At 35.1% G+C, this 17,419-nt stretch overlaps 3 protein-coding genes across 3 annotated transcripts; 2 read left to right on the top strand and 1 right to left on the bottom strand.

Annotated features, from left to right (window-relative positions):
- Positions 1 to 716: 716 nt before the first annotated feature.
- On the bottom strand, positions 717 to 5,222 carry LOC111497556 (putative rRNA methyltransferase YqxC). Its single transcript, XM_023148363.1, has 8 exons — positions 4,896 to 5,222; positions 4,726 to 4,811; positions 4,528 to 4,630; positions 4,235 to 4,391; positions 3,777 to 3,905; positions 2,853 to 2,939; positions 1,726 to 1,770; positions 717 to 975 (listed from the first exon to the last, which is right to left on the bottom strand). Exons 1-8 carry the CDS (start codon positions 5,030 to 5,032, stop codon positions 829 to 831), a joined length of 891 nt encoding a protein of 296 aa, XP_023004131.1. The 5' UTR covers positions 5,033 to 5,222; the 3' UTR covers positions 717 to 828.
- Positions 5,223 to 6,189: 967 nt separating this feature from the next.
- LOC111497555 (FRIGIDA-like protein 3) lies at positions 6,190 to 12,751 on the top strand. The gene is made up of 4 exons (XM_023148362.1): positions 6,190 to 6,424; positions 9,428 to 10,488; positions 10,874 to 11,046; positions 12,079 to 12,751. Exons 2-4 carry the CDS (start codon positions 9,438 to 9,440, stop codon positions 12,502 to 12,504), a joined length of 1,650 nt encoding a protein of 549 aa, XP_023004130.1. The 5' UTR covers positions 6,190 to 6,424; positions 9,428 to 9,437; the 3' UTR covers positions 12,505 to 12,751.
- A 1,670-nt stretch (positions 12,752 to 14,421) lies between these two features.
- On the top strand, positions 14,422 to 15,243 carry LOC111497558 (dCTP pyrophosphatase 1-like). The gene is made up of 2 exons (XM_023148365.1): positions 14,422 to 14,707; positions 14,811 to 15,243. Exons 1-2 carry the CDS (start codon positions 14,588 to 14,590, stop codon positions 15,048 to 15,050), a joined length of 360 nt encoding a protein of 119 aa, XP_023004133.1. The 5' UTR covers positions 14,422 to 14,587; the 3' UTR covers positions 15,051 to 15,243.
- Positions 15,244 to 17,419: the final 2,176 nt, after the last annotated feature.

Raw genomic sequence — 17,419 nt, 5'->3', positions numbered from 1 at the left:
AACCTTTTTAATAATGTAAATTTTTAGTATTGATTCTTTCCGCATTTTAATATAATTATCATCTACAAAAAAAATGATTCAGTTTCTCTACGGAAAGATTACAAAATTATAACAATTTAATTTACTATTAGAAAAAATCTATCAAGTTGTCTGGATAAGATTATGTCTAAAATTATGTAATTTTTAAATTATTCTAAATCAAAATAACAATTATGAAAAAAGAAATTGTGACATAACTATTTAAATAAAATATTTAAAAACTATGAATAATTGAAATATTCTATTGCATCAGTTTAAAACATTCAAATTTTAATATTACAACATAATCTTCAGAATTTGAGAATCTAAAATGGACGATGACCGTTTCAGTAAACATCAAAGTCCAATTTGAATTGGCTTAAATAGTCATGATATTCCTCGATTGTTTTCGAGGCAAGAAGACTAGAGGGCTCGTCTTTGAGCCGTTAGTCCATCGAGCACCTTTAGGGAAACATTTACCCATAATCATTGAAATAGCACCAAAATTCAATTACAATAGAGTTTTTAACAACTTGTTACTATAATAATAAATAAACAGACCACTTTAAACTTTCGAAGTTCTTACAAATATATCAATTAAGTTCTCTTTGCTCAACAAAATGTCAACCATCACTAATAAATTGATACATCAATGATTTTGCGTTTCAAATAGTTACTCAATACCATTCAATTCAAGATACTAAATGCATGAATATTTTCTATATTAAATAAGTAAATACTAGATGAACAATCATTCAATTAAGTGAATTACAGAGATTAAAACCCAGAAACTGCTGGTTGGACTAACAATCAATCTTGGTTTGCAGCAGAAAGTGTTGTCCTGGTAAAACAAACCAAAAACTCTGTATTACCCTCAGCGCCCTTCAATGGCGACTCAATCCAACCTTTGCTGCAGAATCCAAAACTCTCCACACCCTTTATGATCTTCTCAAGAACCTACAGTCATTATTCAACAACCATGGTGTGAGCTACATTCTTCATTCATCCTATCCTATCAATTAAAGCCCATAAGGATTCTGCATTGGTTAAGCATGTATCTTGTTTCAGTGAAACAGCCCAAGCTCACCGTTTGTAGATATTGTCCTCTTTGGGTTTTCCCTTTCGGGCTTTCCCTCAAGGTTTTTAAAACACGTCTGTTAGAGAGAGGTTTTCATACCCTTATAAAAAATATTTGTTCTCCTCCCCAACTGAGATGAGATCTCATAATAAAAACCTTGAGGGGAAACCCGAAAGAAAAAATCCAAAGAGGATAATATCTACTATCAGTGAGCTTAGGTTGTTACATTAAGAATAACAAATGGACAAATAATTATATAGGACAAAAATAATAAGTTTTAAGAGCGAAAGCCACCAAACTATTTTTTAATCACATAAAAGTGTCATAGCCTTGTTAACTTTAAATGTTCTTATTATATAAAAATGACATATACTTTAGTAAACGTATCTTTGTTGTGTTCGTTGTGTTCGTGTCCTAAATTTAAATAATGTGTCACCATGTATACAAACTTTTTATAGTGCATAGATGATCTATTAACTGTGCTCAACCTCAGAAGTGACAATCTCAAGATAAACCAAGAATTAATTCCAATTAGAGAACTTCAGTAACATGAATTATCACTCAAAGCAGGGTACAAATGAACAAAACATCTTAAATTAAATAGGAATAAAGGAAGGAAAAATGTTTACCTCCTGGTGAACTTGTGGATCTCTCACGACTCCCTTACCTCCTACCTGCAAAAAACCATATCTTCAAATAAATGGTTAACATAAACTTATTGTGTTAGATATCTATTTTATCACTCAGTTATCATAATTTCGTCTATTTTTACAAGATGCCTGGTTTCCATGATTATCAGGAGATTATAAAATGATAGCATAGGTGCGAGTCAAGATCAGCATCCACTAACACGAGCCTGCCACCTTTCAAGATATTATGCCCTAGGATTATCACATACAGAACTTTCACTTCTGGCATCAATTGTTTTAATATGAATGGGGATTACCAACCAATTACATGGACGTCCTATGCATAATTGCACCTGTGACATGTTTAACTCTCTATTTAAGAAACGACTCAAATAGCCTTCTCTTTTCTTTTCTAGAAGCCTCTTCGAGACCACGTTGATATTGTAGGAAAAGATGAGCTTGGGCAAAAGTTCATAGGTTGGTTGAATACTAAATTCTGCTTAGGCTATGTGTTCTGCTTACCCGCTACTAAGCCGGCACACAAGATCTTGATAGGTTTCGTCCCCTTTTGGGAACACCTTCTTACTAGTACAAGCTAAGCCTGATGCAAATAAACTGAAAAAAGAAGATGTTGGTCAATTCTTTATAGATGAGATGTAGTAGATGAAAGAAATATGAAAGGGTCTACACAGCACAAACCCACAAAAGGAATCCCAAGATTAACTACAAGAAGGGGTTCCAATCCAAAAGGATAAAACCAAGTGGAATAGCCTTCCCTTTTGAGACTAATAGTCTAAGTGACAGTAAGAGTGTGGGACTAGGAAGATGGAAGAAAGCCATCATTGAAGGAAAGGAAGATCGGTACTTCTTCAGTCAATGTTCTTTTACATTCCCATTCACCATTTCTCCATATTTAAAACTTCATCAACGGCTGCTAGCTTTTCAAGATTACATCCTTTGAAATCGGTGGAAGAGGAAAGTGACCTAGGTTAATTGGGTCACATCATCTAAACAAAAGTGGTTGAGTCTTAATTAGACATATTAGCAATAATGCTAACCAAAAAAAGCAGTCAATACATAAGGGAACTGCCACACTCAAGAAGAGAAAGAACTCAGAGCCTTCTTACTTGTGATCGACGACATTCAAATTGAGGTTTCACCAAAGTAACAATTGTTGACGTTTCCTTCATTACATTGACCACAGCAGGCATGACCTGATACATAAACAAATAAGAGTATGCAAACAAATGGAATAAGAGAAGAACAAAAGTCTTAAAATGACCATTGCAAGACCTTTTGTTCAAAATCAAGACGCTAGTGACTGGTGATCAAATTTATACTATGGTATAAACCGTACTTACATTTGATCAGACCAACTGATTAAAATAAGATAGCCAATGAGGAGCTACAATACAATGAGAAACGTCAAGTCTGTGGTCATTATTCATACTCTATTATTTAATTTGAAGGAAAAAAAGACTTTAAAAGGAGAAGAATTGTGCAAGGAAGAGTTGTTTGTCTGCACACTAATGAGCTACAGACACCTAACTCCCAAACTTCTAATTTCCTCGACCACATCCCTAGACGTTTAATCCCCAAATTTCAGATGTCAAGATTGGAAAACTACCAAATTAATATGAGCTTATTTTTAAGACATGAAATCTCTTTTTGCACCTTCTTCTTTTGGTATCCAAATGGAAATTTTCATTTAGTTCTGCAGCTAAGCATGTTTTAGAGCAACAACATAGAAAAAAGATTTGTTTTGCATGCCACACGGTATATACACAAATCATTGAGAATAGAACTGGTCAAGAATAAAATACTTCAGTGGGGCAGTGATACAAACACCAAATATTTGTTCAAACAGATATTCAGCCAAGCCAGATTTGTACATAAAGTAGGAAAAGTATTCTCAATAGTTATTTGCCAAAGAATATCTTGACGGCAAATGAAAGGAAAATTGTGCTTTTTCAGCTTAAAAAACCAAAAATGTTTCCCTGCTATCAAATTTAGATTAAACAAACTGTTGTGAAAAGTAACTGAAACCTTACCAAGAGAATAGAGATAAAAGAAAGGTCCAGAGTCACAATATCAACTTTTTGAGGAACTCCAGCAAGATGTCTTAAGTTTGTTCTTTCCATCACACAAACACGTTCATCTCGACGTATCTTGTCGGCAACCTAAAAATTCTGCAGATCAATGACGTATCACAGTGGAATAGAAGAAAGTGTGGGAGGCATTATTTGCTAGTTTCCCACATAAATAGAGGGTAGCAACAGTAAACAACGGTTTATCGACCGATTGGTTAAGCATACACTTGTTACTATATTTGATTAGTTGGATGGTATTTTCTTATCTCTTAAGCCAGCAGATTTACTTTCTAGTCATTTCCCTTCTGAAGTACAACTTCTTCGATTCAATTGTTTATTGCATTGGAAAGATGCACAAATCAATGAAATTTCGTCAAACTTTTCTATTAGAGATAAGGAAGGAGTTTTAAAAATATTACCTGCCCATAGCCAACATCGACTCCATAAACAAATGAAGCCCCATGTTGAAGCAAACAGTCGGTAAATCCTCCGGTGGATAATCCAGCATCAAGAGCAACTTTACCATCAACATCAACACCCAGCTGTTCAATGGCAGCTTCCAGCTTGAATCCTGCTCTGGATTTCGTGACATTGTGAAATTACAACAAAAAAAGAAGTTTATATTAACTTCAGATACTTTATTTAGTCTAATGGTGATAAAGAATCGATATATACGGGTAAAAACAGGTAGTTTTCAGCTAAGTTTTATCACCTACATACGTATTTAGGAACTTCAGCAATTATCTCGACCTTAGCTTTATCGCCGACGGGTGTTCCGGCTTTACTGACTACTTTGCCATCTACCAATACTTTACCTGCATAGAAATTCATCTATGAAACACAGAAAGTGAAGGAATTCGAAAATGAACTGAAGTTCGTCATCGTCATCGACAAATTCAATCGAAGTTACCTTGTAATATCCATGATTGTATGATTGTTCGGCTGTACTGCTGATACCTTTCAACACACATCTCGTCCAATCTCTTCTTCTTTTTCCTAATTAACACAAAAACATCTTCATTCCCACTTGCAAACAGATATTTCGAAATTGCGGAACAGATTGAAACCAAAAATCCTTACAAATTCAGAGACTGAATCTTTCCCGATTTGGCGACGGAAAAGGCTTTAGGAGAAGCAGAATGAATCCGGCAACAATTTGGCGGCGACACGAGAAAAATCCTCGCAAAATTGTTTCGACTCAGTAAGCACTTCGACATGACGAGGCTTCGTTTTTTCACACGATTATGAAAATTCTATCTTATTGGCTACTCCACCAAGATTTCGGTCTCCCGATAACAATGGAACTTCGGCAAAGCTTGAAGTTTATACACGAACATGAAGCATATGATTTAAACGAGGTTCTAGGTTAAATCTTGGTTGAATTAACAAAAATTATTCAATATGGTATGGTATGGATGATGAACATAGATAATCATCAAAGGAGAAAAAAAAAAAAAAAAAGCCAAATATATTGTTATATCTCTATTCAAATCCTCTCGATTGCGCCCTGACCTGAGTCCCCATGTCCGCTCTTATCTGCCCCCTATCCAAGGAAACCAAGATTTCGTTAGTGTTTCGGGAAAAGGGAGAAACGAGGCGTTAGGAAAACGAAAACAAAACGCAGACCAATAGTTTACGAGGTTCAGGAGATAAGCCGATCATCCATGGGATGGTAGTAATTGTGCATTAGATTTGCAATTGATAAATTTTAGTCACGATAAATTTATCACTAGTATGATTCAATTAGGCTTCCTCACCGGTCTCGTAGGGATCGACGCTTTTGACTACCTGGCACAAGCCTGAACCTCCGAAGACGACGTCCTCAATGTTCGAGGTTGGTACCTCAATCAACGATAGATGTTCATATTCAAGGTGGGCAATCTTATTTAGCTATCTTTGTCGAAATATTCTCTGTAAGAAGGAACTTAGTATGACGTTTAACTCATTGGAAGGAATTAGTAGCAGCGGGTTGTCTGTCGTCATAAATTAGTCATCGCAAAGTTTTCGAGAGTTCCACTGAAAACCCTTATTTGTTGAAGGATCAGTTATTAGAGTGTTGCGCTTCTCATGGTCGAGTCAGAGCAACTCCGAAGCTCATTAGCTATTTTTGGCAGGAGCACGTTCGAGCTTGTGATATAGCCACACCTAATTCCAAACTAAGGTCGTACAATATAATTAAATCTCAACTTAATCATGTAAATTGATAAATTAAAAAAAAAAAAAAAATTAGGGTTCAGAATTTTATGGATGTAATTTTTTAATTAAATTACGGCAGTAAAAAACGGGGGAGACATTGATTATTTTTACCTGAAAAGTGAAAAGTGAAGAAGGGAAAGGTTATTTTGAAGAGAGAAGGGAGTGGAAATATCAAAAACGGGAGTGCCCGAAAAAAGGGGAGAGAAAGAGAGAGACTGGTGCTGTACCTCAGTGCCTGCAACAAATACTTTTCGCTGTCTACTTTCCTCTTTCCCCTATTTTGCTTCCTCTCTTCCCTCATCTCTTCTCTCTTTCTCGCTCTGGTTTGGATGTTTGTATTTAATGCGTTAGGTCAAGCATTTATTTGCAGTCTCCGGAGTAATTTCTACTCTATATCTCACTCCATCGATCGGGTAATCCTTTTTTATCTCCATTTTTCTCGCTCACTTAGATCCGTTTCTTTTACAATTGATTGTGGGCTTTTGTTATTTGCGCTGTTTACTGTGATTTTGCTTCACTGTCGGAGCTTTTTGTGGCGAATATCTGTTCTCGAGGATTCAATCATGGAGTTTTCTTTTCCAATTTTGAGCTATTTTTGTGTTTTTGAAGATCGGTTTTCTGTTTGGTGCTGTTTTAAGATCTGTTTGTTTTGTTTTTGTCGGATTGGGTTTAGTTTAGGGTGGAANTAGGGTTTTTTTTTTTTTTTTTTTTTTTTTTTTTTTTTTTTTTTTTTTATGTCTTGTATTGAGAGAGTAGTTTGGAAGGTTAGTTTGGTGATTCTTACTGAAAGCATGGAGAGCAAATTATTCGAAATCTAGAAACCTCTTTTCCTGAAAACGAGCTCGTTTTCTATGTAGGATCTGAAAGAATGTTTAGTTTGACTCTGTGTTTATCCAGTGAGCGGTCTTGATTTATGAGAAGCTGTGAAGGAAGTTTCTGCATGCAATTTAGTTTCAATTCTCTGGTGTAGCAGTAGGGGTCGTTATGCATTATGATTACCGTAACCATCTTCTGATAAATGTCTACTAACGAGTAGAGTTTCCACTGATTAAAAACGAGGAGATCAAATGAAATGAATGAACGAAAAATCTCATCCCGCATTAATAAATCACCCAAACCAAAAATCACGACTCTAGGAAGCCAAACTGATAGATTTTCTCTGTAGTTTTGTTAACAATGAAGTAAAGAATATTCAACATTAAAGGGTAATCGTCGTACCCNNTCAAGGAGTTTTTTTTTTTTTTTTTTTTTTTTTTTTTTTTTGTTGAGAATTTCCGATTTTTGTTCGGAAAAACAGGTTCCAAATGACTTGGTTATTTTCGTAAATTTTGATCCTCATAGCACATGTTTCTCTTCTTAGTGATTAAACACTATCCAAAATGTTGTATTTTCCAATTGGCCCTGCTACCTCTTTGAAGCTCGTTGAAATGGAAACTGGACTAACTTTTATGGGTTTTAATTTATCTCAAATTTGGCAACTTAGAATGTAAAAAACTCATTTGAATGTCTCCACTAAAAAGGTGTGTATGCTTGTTCATTTTGTTGTTTTTTTTTTTCTTTAATTCTTTCCTTTCTTTTTGTGTATTTGAAGACTGAAAAGTTGGACTATTTGCAATAGGCTCAAACTACACTAGTTTGCTGAAACTGATGGGTGAAAATAAGAAGAAACAATTCAACAGATAGTTCGTTATTCCAAAGAAATTTAGGAGTTTATGGAGAGAATTGTAACACTATCCAGAAAAAGTTCAAAGTCCAACCAAAATAAGTGAACAAGACAAGTTCAAATCAAGTGAACTCTTGTAACTACCCTTGAGATAATCAACAACATTATATGGAATGGAAATAACAGTCTCAATTCTTATGGTTTCTTTGGTTATTTGATTAGGGGAGAGCCCCTTCTTTTGATTTAGATTTTCATTGAGCCCTTCTTATACATGAGATCGGCGTGTGAGCTTGTCTTCCTTTAATCCAAACGATCAATCTCTCTCCAAAGCATAAGATTGTTTTTTGTGGATTACAATGTTGGTTTAAATCCTATTTTGATCCTTATATTTTTAACTTCGGTTCATTTTAGTTCTTTCACTTTTAGATTGTTCATTTTGGTTCCTATCCTTTCAACTTTTGTCCATTTTAGTTCCTATACTTTCAATGTCCATTTGGGTTGAAAAAATGACCATTTTATTCACTATTTGCAAAATTCTAACACAAACTCTATACATAATAGAAACTCTTTAACACACAGTTATAACTACATTTCAAACTGTGGAAGTTGAAAATCACGAAGATTCATTTTTTTCTTGGCTAGTAGGTGTGCACATGTCCCGTGGAAATGTGATGGAGAGGACCTTACTCATCTTTTCTGGCTTTTCCATTTGCTTCCGAAGTGTGGGATTGTCTGTGACAGACTATTTGAATTTCCTTGGTTCAAAATTGGGCATAAAGAACAATGTTTTGATAGCTAAATTGTCTCCTCTTTTTTAAATTATAGCTCGACTGCTCTTATTGTCCANNNNAAAAGTTTTTTTTTTTTTTTTTTTTTTTTTTTTTTTTTGTAATTTTCCTGAGGCATATGGTTTTCTTACCCTTTTATGATTTCACCTCTGATTAAATGTTCCTTAGCCAAAAAATGTTAGAAGTAATCATTTTGAATCCTCTGTTTTTGGGTAGAGGATGTGTGTTGGGGCAAGCTGATTTTTTTTTTCTCTATTCCATGGTTAGTTTGGTTGGAAAGAAAGAAGAGAATTTGTGGGTTTGGAATAGTTGTTGATAAGAGATGTAAGACTCAGTGCATTTTAAAGCTTTTGATTCATCAACAGCTAAGCACACCCATGGAGGGTTGACATACAATTAGTGGTTACGGCCTTTGTTGAGGAGTTCTAAGGTAATTGATGTGCCGAAGGGCTCCCTCAAAATGCTTCCATTTCTCTCTACGAAAGTGGAGTTCCTAGCATTATTTATTTAGTGCTTAGAAAACCAAACTCTAAGCTTCATTTTGTTCCTCTTCTTGGATGGACTTAAAGCAGCGTAAAGCTTTAAAGTTTGTCGACCTATGCATTTGCGCCTTTTTGTTTCCCTTGCGTAGTTATATGGTACTTTTCTATGAGGATTTAGTGGTTTAAACTGATGATCTCAATGGATTTTTTAATTGGCTGCCTTAAAGTTGTCTTGGTCATGTGCGCTTCATTGTTGATTTATTAAGTGTGAGCTCTCTCTCTCTCTCTCTCTCTCTCTCTCTCTCTCTCTCTATATATATATATATATATATATATATGTGCATGCATGCATGTATGTATGTATGTATGTATTGTTTCATGCTTGTTATAATATATCTTTATTTTAGTAATAGATGCCTAATTGGATTAATAAATCCAATTCGACTGTTAATGACATCTTCTCTCTCTTCGTATCATCTTCAGCTCCTTTGCCATGGATGTCACACATTCAGTTGAAACGCTAATTGACTCTACAACCTCTAAGATACAACAGCTTCAGAAAGCATTTGCTGAGCTTGAAAGTCACAGAACATTAACACTTAACTTGAAATGGAAAGAACTTGAAGAACATTTCCATGGGCTAGAGAAATCCTTGAAGAGGCGTTTTGATGAGTTAGAAGACCAAGAAAAGGAATATGCAACCAAAACAACAGAGGCCCGTCAAATGTTAGAGAAGCGTGAAGCTTCTATATTTGCTAAAGAACAAGCCTCGCTGGAGGGTCTTCAAAATAAAAGAGATGCTGCAGCATTTGCTGTTGCTATTGCACGCGATAAGCTTAGGAAGGTGGCATCAGAAACGCCTTCTTGCCCTGATGACTATCAAAGTGGGGAACCAAATGTGGTAGATAAACCACCTGATTCTTTGACTAGTGAAAATACCTCAGAAGTTGTGAAAGATACTCCTGATGATGATGGACACTTCGGGGTCAAGTCTTATCCTCAATTAGTACAATTATGTGAAGAGATGGACTCAGCAGGGCTGCACAAATTTATATCAGACAACCGAAAGAACCTTGCTGCAATAAGGGATGAGATTCCATTTGCCCTAAAAGCAGCAGCAAACCCAGCCTATATGGTCTTGAACTCCCTGGAAAACTTCTACAGTGGAGAAATTGCAAACTTGGATGGAAAGAAAAACTCAGATCTACTGGGTTCACGCCGAACCTGCATCATGTTGATGGAATGTTTAAGCATTTTGCTGAAAACTATGGATGTTGAATCTGTTTCTAAAGTGATGTCAGCTGAAGTCAAGTTACAAGCAAAGAAAATCGCTGGAGAATGGAAACCAAAGCTGGATGCTCTTGATGTGGATGCGAGTAATGGCAACTCATTGGAGGCTCATGCCTTTTTGCAGCTTCTGGATACTTTTGACATTGCATCTGATTTTAATGATGTAGAGTTATCCAGGCTCGTGCCAATGGTCTCCCGTCGCCGCCAAGCAGCTGATTTATGTCGATCTTTAGGGTTATCAGACAAGATGCCAGGTCAGTCATTTATTCATAATGGACCATGTCCTGACTTAATAATTGTCTAGCTTCTCCTATAAATACCCTTCCACATCAGTCATATTATGTGAGATTCCACATCGGTTGGAGAGGGGAACGAAGCATTCTTTATAAGAGTGTGGAAACCTCTCCCTAGCAAACGCCTTTTCCCTAAAAGGGAAAGCACAAGGAGGACATATCTGCTAGGAGTGGGCTTGGGCCGTTACATATTAGGTGCTAGAGATTTTGAAAAATATGTGCCAAAACGTCGAGAAAGTTACTATGCTTGCATTACTATTTTAGTTATTCTTGTCTGGATGCGATTTGCCTCACCTTTGTGCTTTTCGTTCTCTTGTTAATGGTTTCTTTGCTCGTCTTTCTGTAGGTGTCATTGAAGTATTGGTTAACAGTGGAAGGCAAATTGATGCTGTGAATTTGGCTTTTGCATTTGAACTGACAGTGCAGTTCCCTCCAGTGCCATTGCTGAAGTCCTATCTAAAGGAGGCAAAGAAATCGTCTTCTCCAGTCAAACCTGGAAATGCATCCCCCACTGCACAGGTTTTTCCTTCTTAACCAAGTTTTGTTTAGTTACTTAATCTGAATCAAAGAATAAGGTTAGAATCTCATATTGGTTACTGGGGCTGGAGCTGGAGCATGATCAAATCAAAATCATTACTGGGATTAATACCACTATACCAGTGGCTTCAGAATCTCATATTGGTTACTTAAGCTGGAGCTGGAACATAATATAATAATTGTAATGATAAAAGTCCACCACTAGCCGATATTGTCGGGCTTTCCCTTTCGGGCTTCCCCTCAAGGTTTTTAAAATGCATCTGCCGGGGAGAGAATTCCACACTTTTATAAAGAATGTTCGTTCTCCTTCCCATCGATGTGGGATCTCATAATCCACTCCCCTTCGGGGTCCATGTCCTCATTGGCACTCGTTCCCTTCTCCAATCGATGTAGGACCCCTCAATCCACCCCCCTTTAGGGCCCAGCATCCTTGCTGGCACACTGCCTCGTGTCCACCCCTTTCGGGGCTCAGCCTCCTCTCTGGCACATCGTCCAATGTCTGACTCTGATACCATTTGTAATGGTCCAAGCTCACCACTAGTAGATATTGTCCTCTTTGGGCTTTTCCTTTCGGACTTCCTCTCAAGGTTTTTAAAACGTGTCTATTAGGAATCAACGTGGGATCTCATAATACCAGTGGTTTCAGACCGTGGAGTTGGTAGGAGTAACCTCAACACAGAAAAAAAAAAAAAAAAAAAAAAAAAAAAAAAAAAAAAAAAAAAAAAAAAAAAAAAAAAAAAAAAAAAAAAAAAAAAAAAAAAAAAAAAAAAAAAAAGAGAGAGAGAGAGAGAAAAAAAGAAAGAAGGTGAAGAAGAGAGTTAAGAAACATAAGGGCGCAGAAGTTGACAATCTTTCCATTTGTTATGGTCATATAAAATTGCTTCCAACCGAATAAAATAACCAAAAACCTACAGAACTAAAAAACAGACCAATATTGTGAAACTTCTATTTTCGTTTCTTTCTCTGTTATATGATGTTTCTTCTTTTCCTTCATTCTTTTTGTACGAATTTCAGAACGATGTTAGTGACAGAGAGCTGACCGCTCTCAAGTCCGTAATCAAGTGCATTGAAGAGCACAAACTCGAAGAGCAGTACCCTGTAGACCCTCTTCAGAAACGGGTTATCCAGCTCGAGAAAGCCAAGGCTGACAAGAAAAGGGTGACCGAGGCTACAAAACCTCAACCAAAGCGACCTCGTGCCAATGGTGTAGGTTATGTCCCCCTCGCCAATAACAACAACGTTGCTGACAAGAACTTCTATGGTAGAGTGACAGATAGATATCCACAGTACATATATGACCGACCATACATGTACCCGACCCCCAATGACAACCATTGCCCCTCCGTCTTCGGTTCGGCCATGTACAACATGGCTCCTGCAGCTCATGGAAACTACTTCGGAAATGCTTATCAGTACCAAGCTGCTGGTTATCTTCACTGAATCAAATCAAACATGGTAAGAGGTGACTGATCCCTTCGTTAACTGTTTAGAGCATTAACCCTGAATGGATGTTGCAGTGTATGAACGAAGTTTAGTAGCAAGACTCAGAAACTTACCCAAAAACCAAAAAAGGAAAAAAAAAAAAACAAAATCAAAAACAAAAAACAAACTGCCTTGTTAATTTCTTAATGTACTGGATGATATTTCAACTCTCTAATATATATATGCTTAAAACTTTGATGTGTAATATGTTTATCTGCATAACGTTATTTTTTTATTTTCTTGTTCTTGTTCGACTCTTTTTCACCATCATTGTTCTTCATTTTTCTCTCTATTCCTTGTCTCCTAGCATTGTGTGGCATGTGGATGCCTAGACAACCCACTAGTTAAAAACTAGCTAGCCATCTATTAGGAGAAAACATTTGGACTTTCCATAAGTTGTCACATTATTTAGGTATTTATGGGAGGACGGAGAAGGACGGGAGGCGGAGGAGGAAGAAAGACGAGGGTGGAGACCGACCATCTATAACCTTTCGTAAATATTTTAAGCTACTATTGAAGTAGAAAAATCATTAGAATGTTGACGTTTCTGAATATTGTTCTTCTAGGATGTGGTTTAGGGACATGCCAAAATGGACACGGGTGGATATATGAACTCTTTTTTTCTTGTATGTCATGTTGATTTTAGATTCAGTCTAGTCTGGCCCATTAAGTATTACCGTTGGTTTTACAGTTTTAAGACATGTTTACTCGAGAGAGATTTCTACACCCTTGTAAGATATGTTTTGTTTCTCTCTAACCGATATGAGATTTCACAAATAATTAATGTTTTATCCAATAAACTTGAATATAAAGTTCTAGTTTTTAAAATTTTCATGAATATGTTATCTTATTCCACCAAGTTGAATTAATGCATCATATTTAATATCGACCAGTACATAATTCTATTTGATGTTACGTACTATTAAATTGGAACCCGGATGAGATCATATTAGAAACGAAATTGAAATCTTTATTCCCAATTTCCTTTTCTTTTTTTCTCGAGTTTCAAAAACATTATTTCTTTTTTCCCAATTGTTTTTAGTTTACTTTAATATTTTGGCTTTAAATTTTGATTAAAATGAAGAAGATTCAAAGTATATCCTTGGGAATTTCAATTCAAATTCTCTCTCTTTTTTTTATTTTGATAATTATAGTCTACAAGTTGTTATATGAACTAAATTATTAAAAAAATTAAAAATACAGAGACCAAACATAAAACTAATTAAAAATCTTTTTCATTCTGTCTACCTTCAATGTTTTGTCTTTTGGTCCGAAAGCAACGCAGCCTGAAAATCTAAACGAGAATTTGAATTCGAGCACGTGAAAAAACTCTATTTGTTAATGTCTCTTTCGTTTCAATCCAATCAAAACGATCTTTCGAGAGATCTAGAGTTTATTTTATGTGCTCGATTATCGTGTTTTTAATTTTATAAATAGATAATTTGACATATTATAAATATCTTATAATTGATTACGCTTTCCATTTTTATAGGATATGGTTGATCCTATCCGAAATTAATATTGATGATGTCACATAATTATTTAAATTAAGATTTAAGGTATTAATTATTTAATAAACTTAAAAGGGATTATTATTTAACTTGATTTATGTTTATTTTATTTTGGATATATTAAATTTAAAATAAATTATATTGATCTTTAAAATTACATAAATTTTAAATTAAAAAGTTTTTAAAGTTTTTAAAAATATTGTTTTTTAGGTTTTATCAAATTATAAAGACGAAAATTTTAACTTCTGAACTGACACGTGACGGTCAGCCCTACGTTCTTATCTCATCTTCCATATTATCAACCGGCAATAGCCGGTCTCACAAAACGCTCTTCTTCTCTCTCTTCTGTACTATAAGATGAAGAGAGAGAGAGAGAGAGAGAGCGAGAGCGCGGCGATTGCCAAATCCTTCGCCTCCAAGAAAATCGTATTCGCACAGAGTTTCAATAAACTCGTTGCGTTAGGTTTCTGCGTTTTCTTCCTTCATAAGCGCTGTTGGAGAGGTGATTTTAGGGTTTGATCGTGAAGAAGATGACCGGAAGTGAAGAAGGAAGTGTGAGTTTGGAGGTTCTGAAGACGAAAATGGCGGAATTCGCTAAGGAAAGGGATTGGGAGAGATTTCATAGCCCTAGAAATCTCCTTCTTGCTCTGGTATTCTTCTTCTTCAAATTTCAAGTACTTTTTTCAAGAACAGAGTATGAAATTTCAAGTACTTTTAGAAAGTAGTTGTTTCTAAAATGAAAGAAACACGCAGGTCGGGGAAGTGGGAGAGGTATCGGAAATATTCCAATGGAAAGGGGAAGTGCCGAAGGGGCTGCCGGAGTGGGAGGAGAAGGAGAAGGAGCACTTGGGGGAAGAGCTTTCCGATGTGCTTTTGTATTTGGTGAGATTGTCTGATATTTGCGGCATTGATCTTGCTCAAGCTGTTCTTAGGAAACTTGAGCTCAATGCAATCAAATATCCAGTTCATAAATGGAAGAATCACTCTGCTTGAACTACTCTATTTTGATCTAATATATATGAATTATTACTAGAGAAACTTAGATTTTCCGTTGAATTTTAGCCCTTAAACTTTTTTAAAAATTTGGATCATCGTTTCAGAATTAATTCTTCTCCGCTCTAAACAAATTTATGGCTTAATTTCAACATCTAGTAATGATCACGTATATGTCATAAGGAGTTTACTATCTTGGTGTTTGCCACATATATATCTATTTACGTTCTCTCCACGTTCTTCATCTTAGATCAAATGTGTGAGTTCTCTTTTGTTCTTCCTGTTCTTCATCTAGATCAAATGTATGAGTTGTGCAGTCCTAACAACTTTTTTCTTCTCTTTTCAAGAATTGTTTTGTGCTTTAATAAAGCTAATTTAGTTGACAAAAAAGTAAACTCCGTTCAACGATTCATTTCTAAAATTTTAATCAGGATTTAGAATTTAGATTTGGTACCTGATGACTCCGATATTCTTCTTCATCTCATGCGACATAATCATGTTACTTACCATCTAAAAGTGAAGATTATCACCACATTACTAACACAGGTTCTTTTAACATGTTTTGTTTTCACTCATATATTTTATAAAAGAATTTAGGAGGTTAAGCTCGGGTGAATTTTCCAAACAAAAAATTGAATTTATTGGTACAATTTAATTTTTTTCAAACAATTATTAATCAAAATATAGCTTTACTTTATTAAAATTTTGGGTATAATAATAATATAATAATAATAATGTCTTTAAACGAAATCTATTATTTTATATTATTTTTAGTTAGTGAAGATTAATGTGTCACATCAATATTTAATTAATAAAAACATGTTAAAAATTAAATTTAAAAAATTAGTGGGTGGTAATATTTTTAGACCTATTTTTTTTTAATATATATATACATATGTTTTTAATTAATATATTTATTAATATAGTTTTGAGTCTAAAATAACTTTTAATATTTTTTTCTAATATAATAGCACGTTTAGAGGTCTTCAATTATTAGAAATTAATAATTGAAATTAGGTTGATGTTTATGATTTTAATTTGAAGTTAGGCATGGGGCCAAGAATATTAGTAATCACTTACATTAGAGCCTAACCCTAGTGATTAACATAATATATTCCAAAATTGTCTACTGATAATAAAATATATCTCGTCAACAAGTTTTTTAACATACTTAAAGGGATGATATAACGGCTCAAGCTCACCGCTAGCAAATATTGTACTCTTTCATCTTTCTCTTAAGATTTTAAAACACGTCTATTATGGAGAGATTTTCACACCCTTACAAGAAATGTTTCATTCCCTTCTACAACCAATGTGGAATCTCATAACTTACCATCTTGGAGGCCAGCGTCCTCGCTTGCACACTGCCCGGTGTCTGGCTTTGGTACCTTTTGTAACCTCTTCATAGTAAACGCGTTTTAAAACTTTGAGAAGAAACCCCGAAAAGAAAGCTCAAATAGCACAATATTTGTTAGCAGTGGGCTTGGAGTGTTACAGATAAAGGTGCATATATACATGAATTTCCATATAAACGAGGTCAAAAACGCTAACCCGTTTCACTTTTATTTCTTCTTTTTTTTCCCATGTCTTTACAACCAATGATTTGTTTAGGTAGATGAGTTAAATTATTAGATGGAATCTTCGTTACTCAAAAAGTAATAAAGTATATTAAAAGTGGTTTACTCAAAGTATGATGAAGAATTTAATAATTGGGGATTTCATGATAGCTCATATCCTAAAGTTTTGATTTTTAAGCCTTCTGATCTACTAAAGCTAATCATGACTGCCACAACCCTAAAAAAGAAATCCCTATTTAAATCAAAGCATTAAGCCTTCAATGTAATGATTATTATCATTGTAGCTATATATATATATACGCCACATGAAGAACATTCAAATGAGCTAGATCAATAACTCTTTGGCTATGTTGAGGAAAGAAACCATGGCAACATCCATGTGCTCGAGCTCCATTGGGCTAGTCGGTTGGTGTCGCCTACGACGACGGTCACGACGACAACGGAGCAACATAATACGCCTTGGAAATCGACGACGAGGCTTCTGTCTAGGGTCCCGAGTTGTGGTCGGGCCTTTTCGAACACTCAAGAGGTTGATTATGGAGTTGACTCCAAACAAGAAGTTGATAGAAGCTTATTTTTCACTTTTGCCATTGTTATATCCAACTTTGTTCCCTCTTAGTTGATGAATGAATGAAGCATTTTCATTTAAGTGATGATGGATTGATTTTTTACCTCTTTTCCCAATTTTATGATAATGACTCATTGATTTTGATAATTTTTGGATCCTATTTTCTCATTACTAAAATGCCAACGTGTAAATAATAATATATAAACAAAAATATTATAAATATT

Source organism: Cucurbita maxima, unplaced genomic scaffold (genome assembly GCF_002738345.1).
Source record: "Cucurbita maxima cultivar Rimu unplaced genomic scaffold, Cmax_1.0 Cma_Scf00024, whole genome shotgun sequence".
In the NCBI taxonomy this organism is placed as follows: Eukaryota; Viridiplantae; Streptophyta; class Magnoliopsida; order Cucurbitales; family Cucurbitaceae; genus Cucurbita; species Cucurbita maxima.
Note: the sequence above shows the minus strand (reverse complement) of the source record. Positions and strands in the feature narration are given on the sequence as shown.

Bases quoted from the DNA above. Each gene is read 5' to 3' on its own strand.
- LOC111497556 (XM_023148363.1), bottom strand. From the start codon at position 5,032: ATGTCGAAGTGCTTACTGAGTCGAAACAATTTTGCGAGGATTTTTCTC. The intron at 4,631-4,725 runs GTAACTTCGATT...ATTTCTATGCAG, and splicing joins ACAATCATGGATATTACAAG to GTAAAGTATTGGTAGATGGC. The intron at 1,771-2,852 runs GTAAGAAGGCTC...GGTTTTTTGCAG, and splicing joins TTGAATGTCGTCGATCACAA to GTAGGAGGTAAGGGAGTCGT.
- LOC111497555 (XM_023148362.1), top strand. From the start codon at position 9,438: ATGGATGTCACACATTCAGTTGAAACGCTAATTGACTCTACAACCTCT. The intron at 10,489-10,873 runs GTCAGTCATTTA...GTCTTTCTGTAG, and splicing joins GTTATCAGACAAGATGCCAG to GTGTCATTGAAGTATTGGTT. The intron at 11,047-12,078 runs GTTTTTCCTTCT...TACGAATTTCAG, and splicing joins ATGCATCCCCCACTGCACAG to AACGATGTTAGTGACAGAGA.
- LOC111497558 (XM_023148365.1), top strand. From the start codon at position 14,588: ATGACCGGAAGTGAAGAAGGAAGTGTGAGTTTGGAGGTTCTGAAGACG. The intron at 14,708-14,810 runs GTATTCTTCTTC...AGAAACACGCAG, and splicing joins GAAATCTCCTTCTTGCTCTG to GTCGGGGAAGTGGGAGAGGT.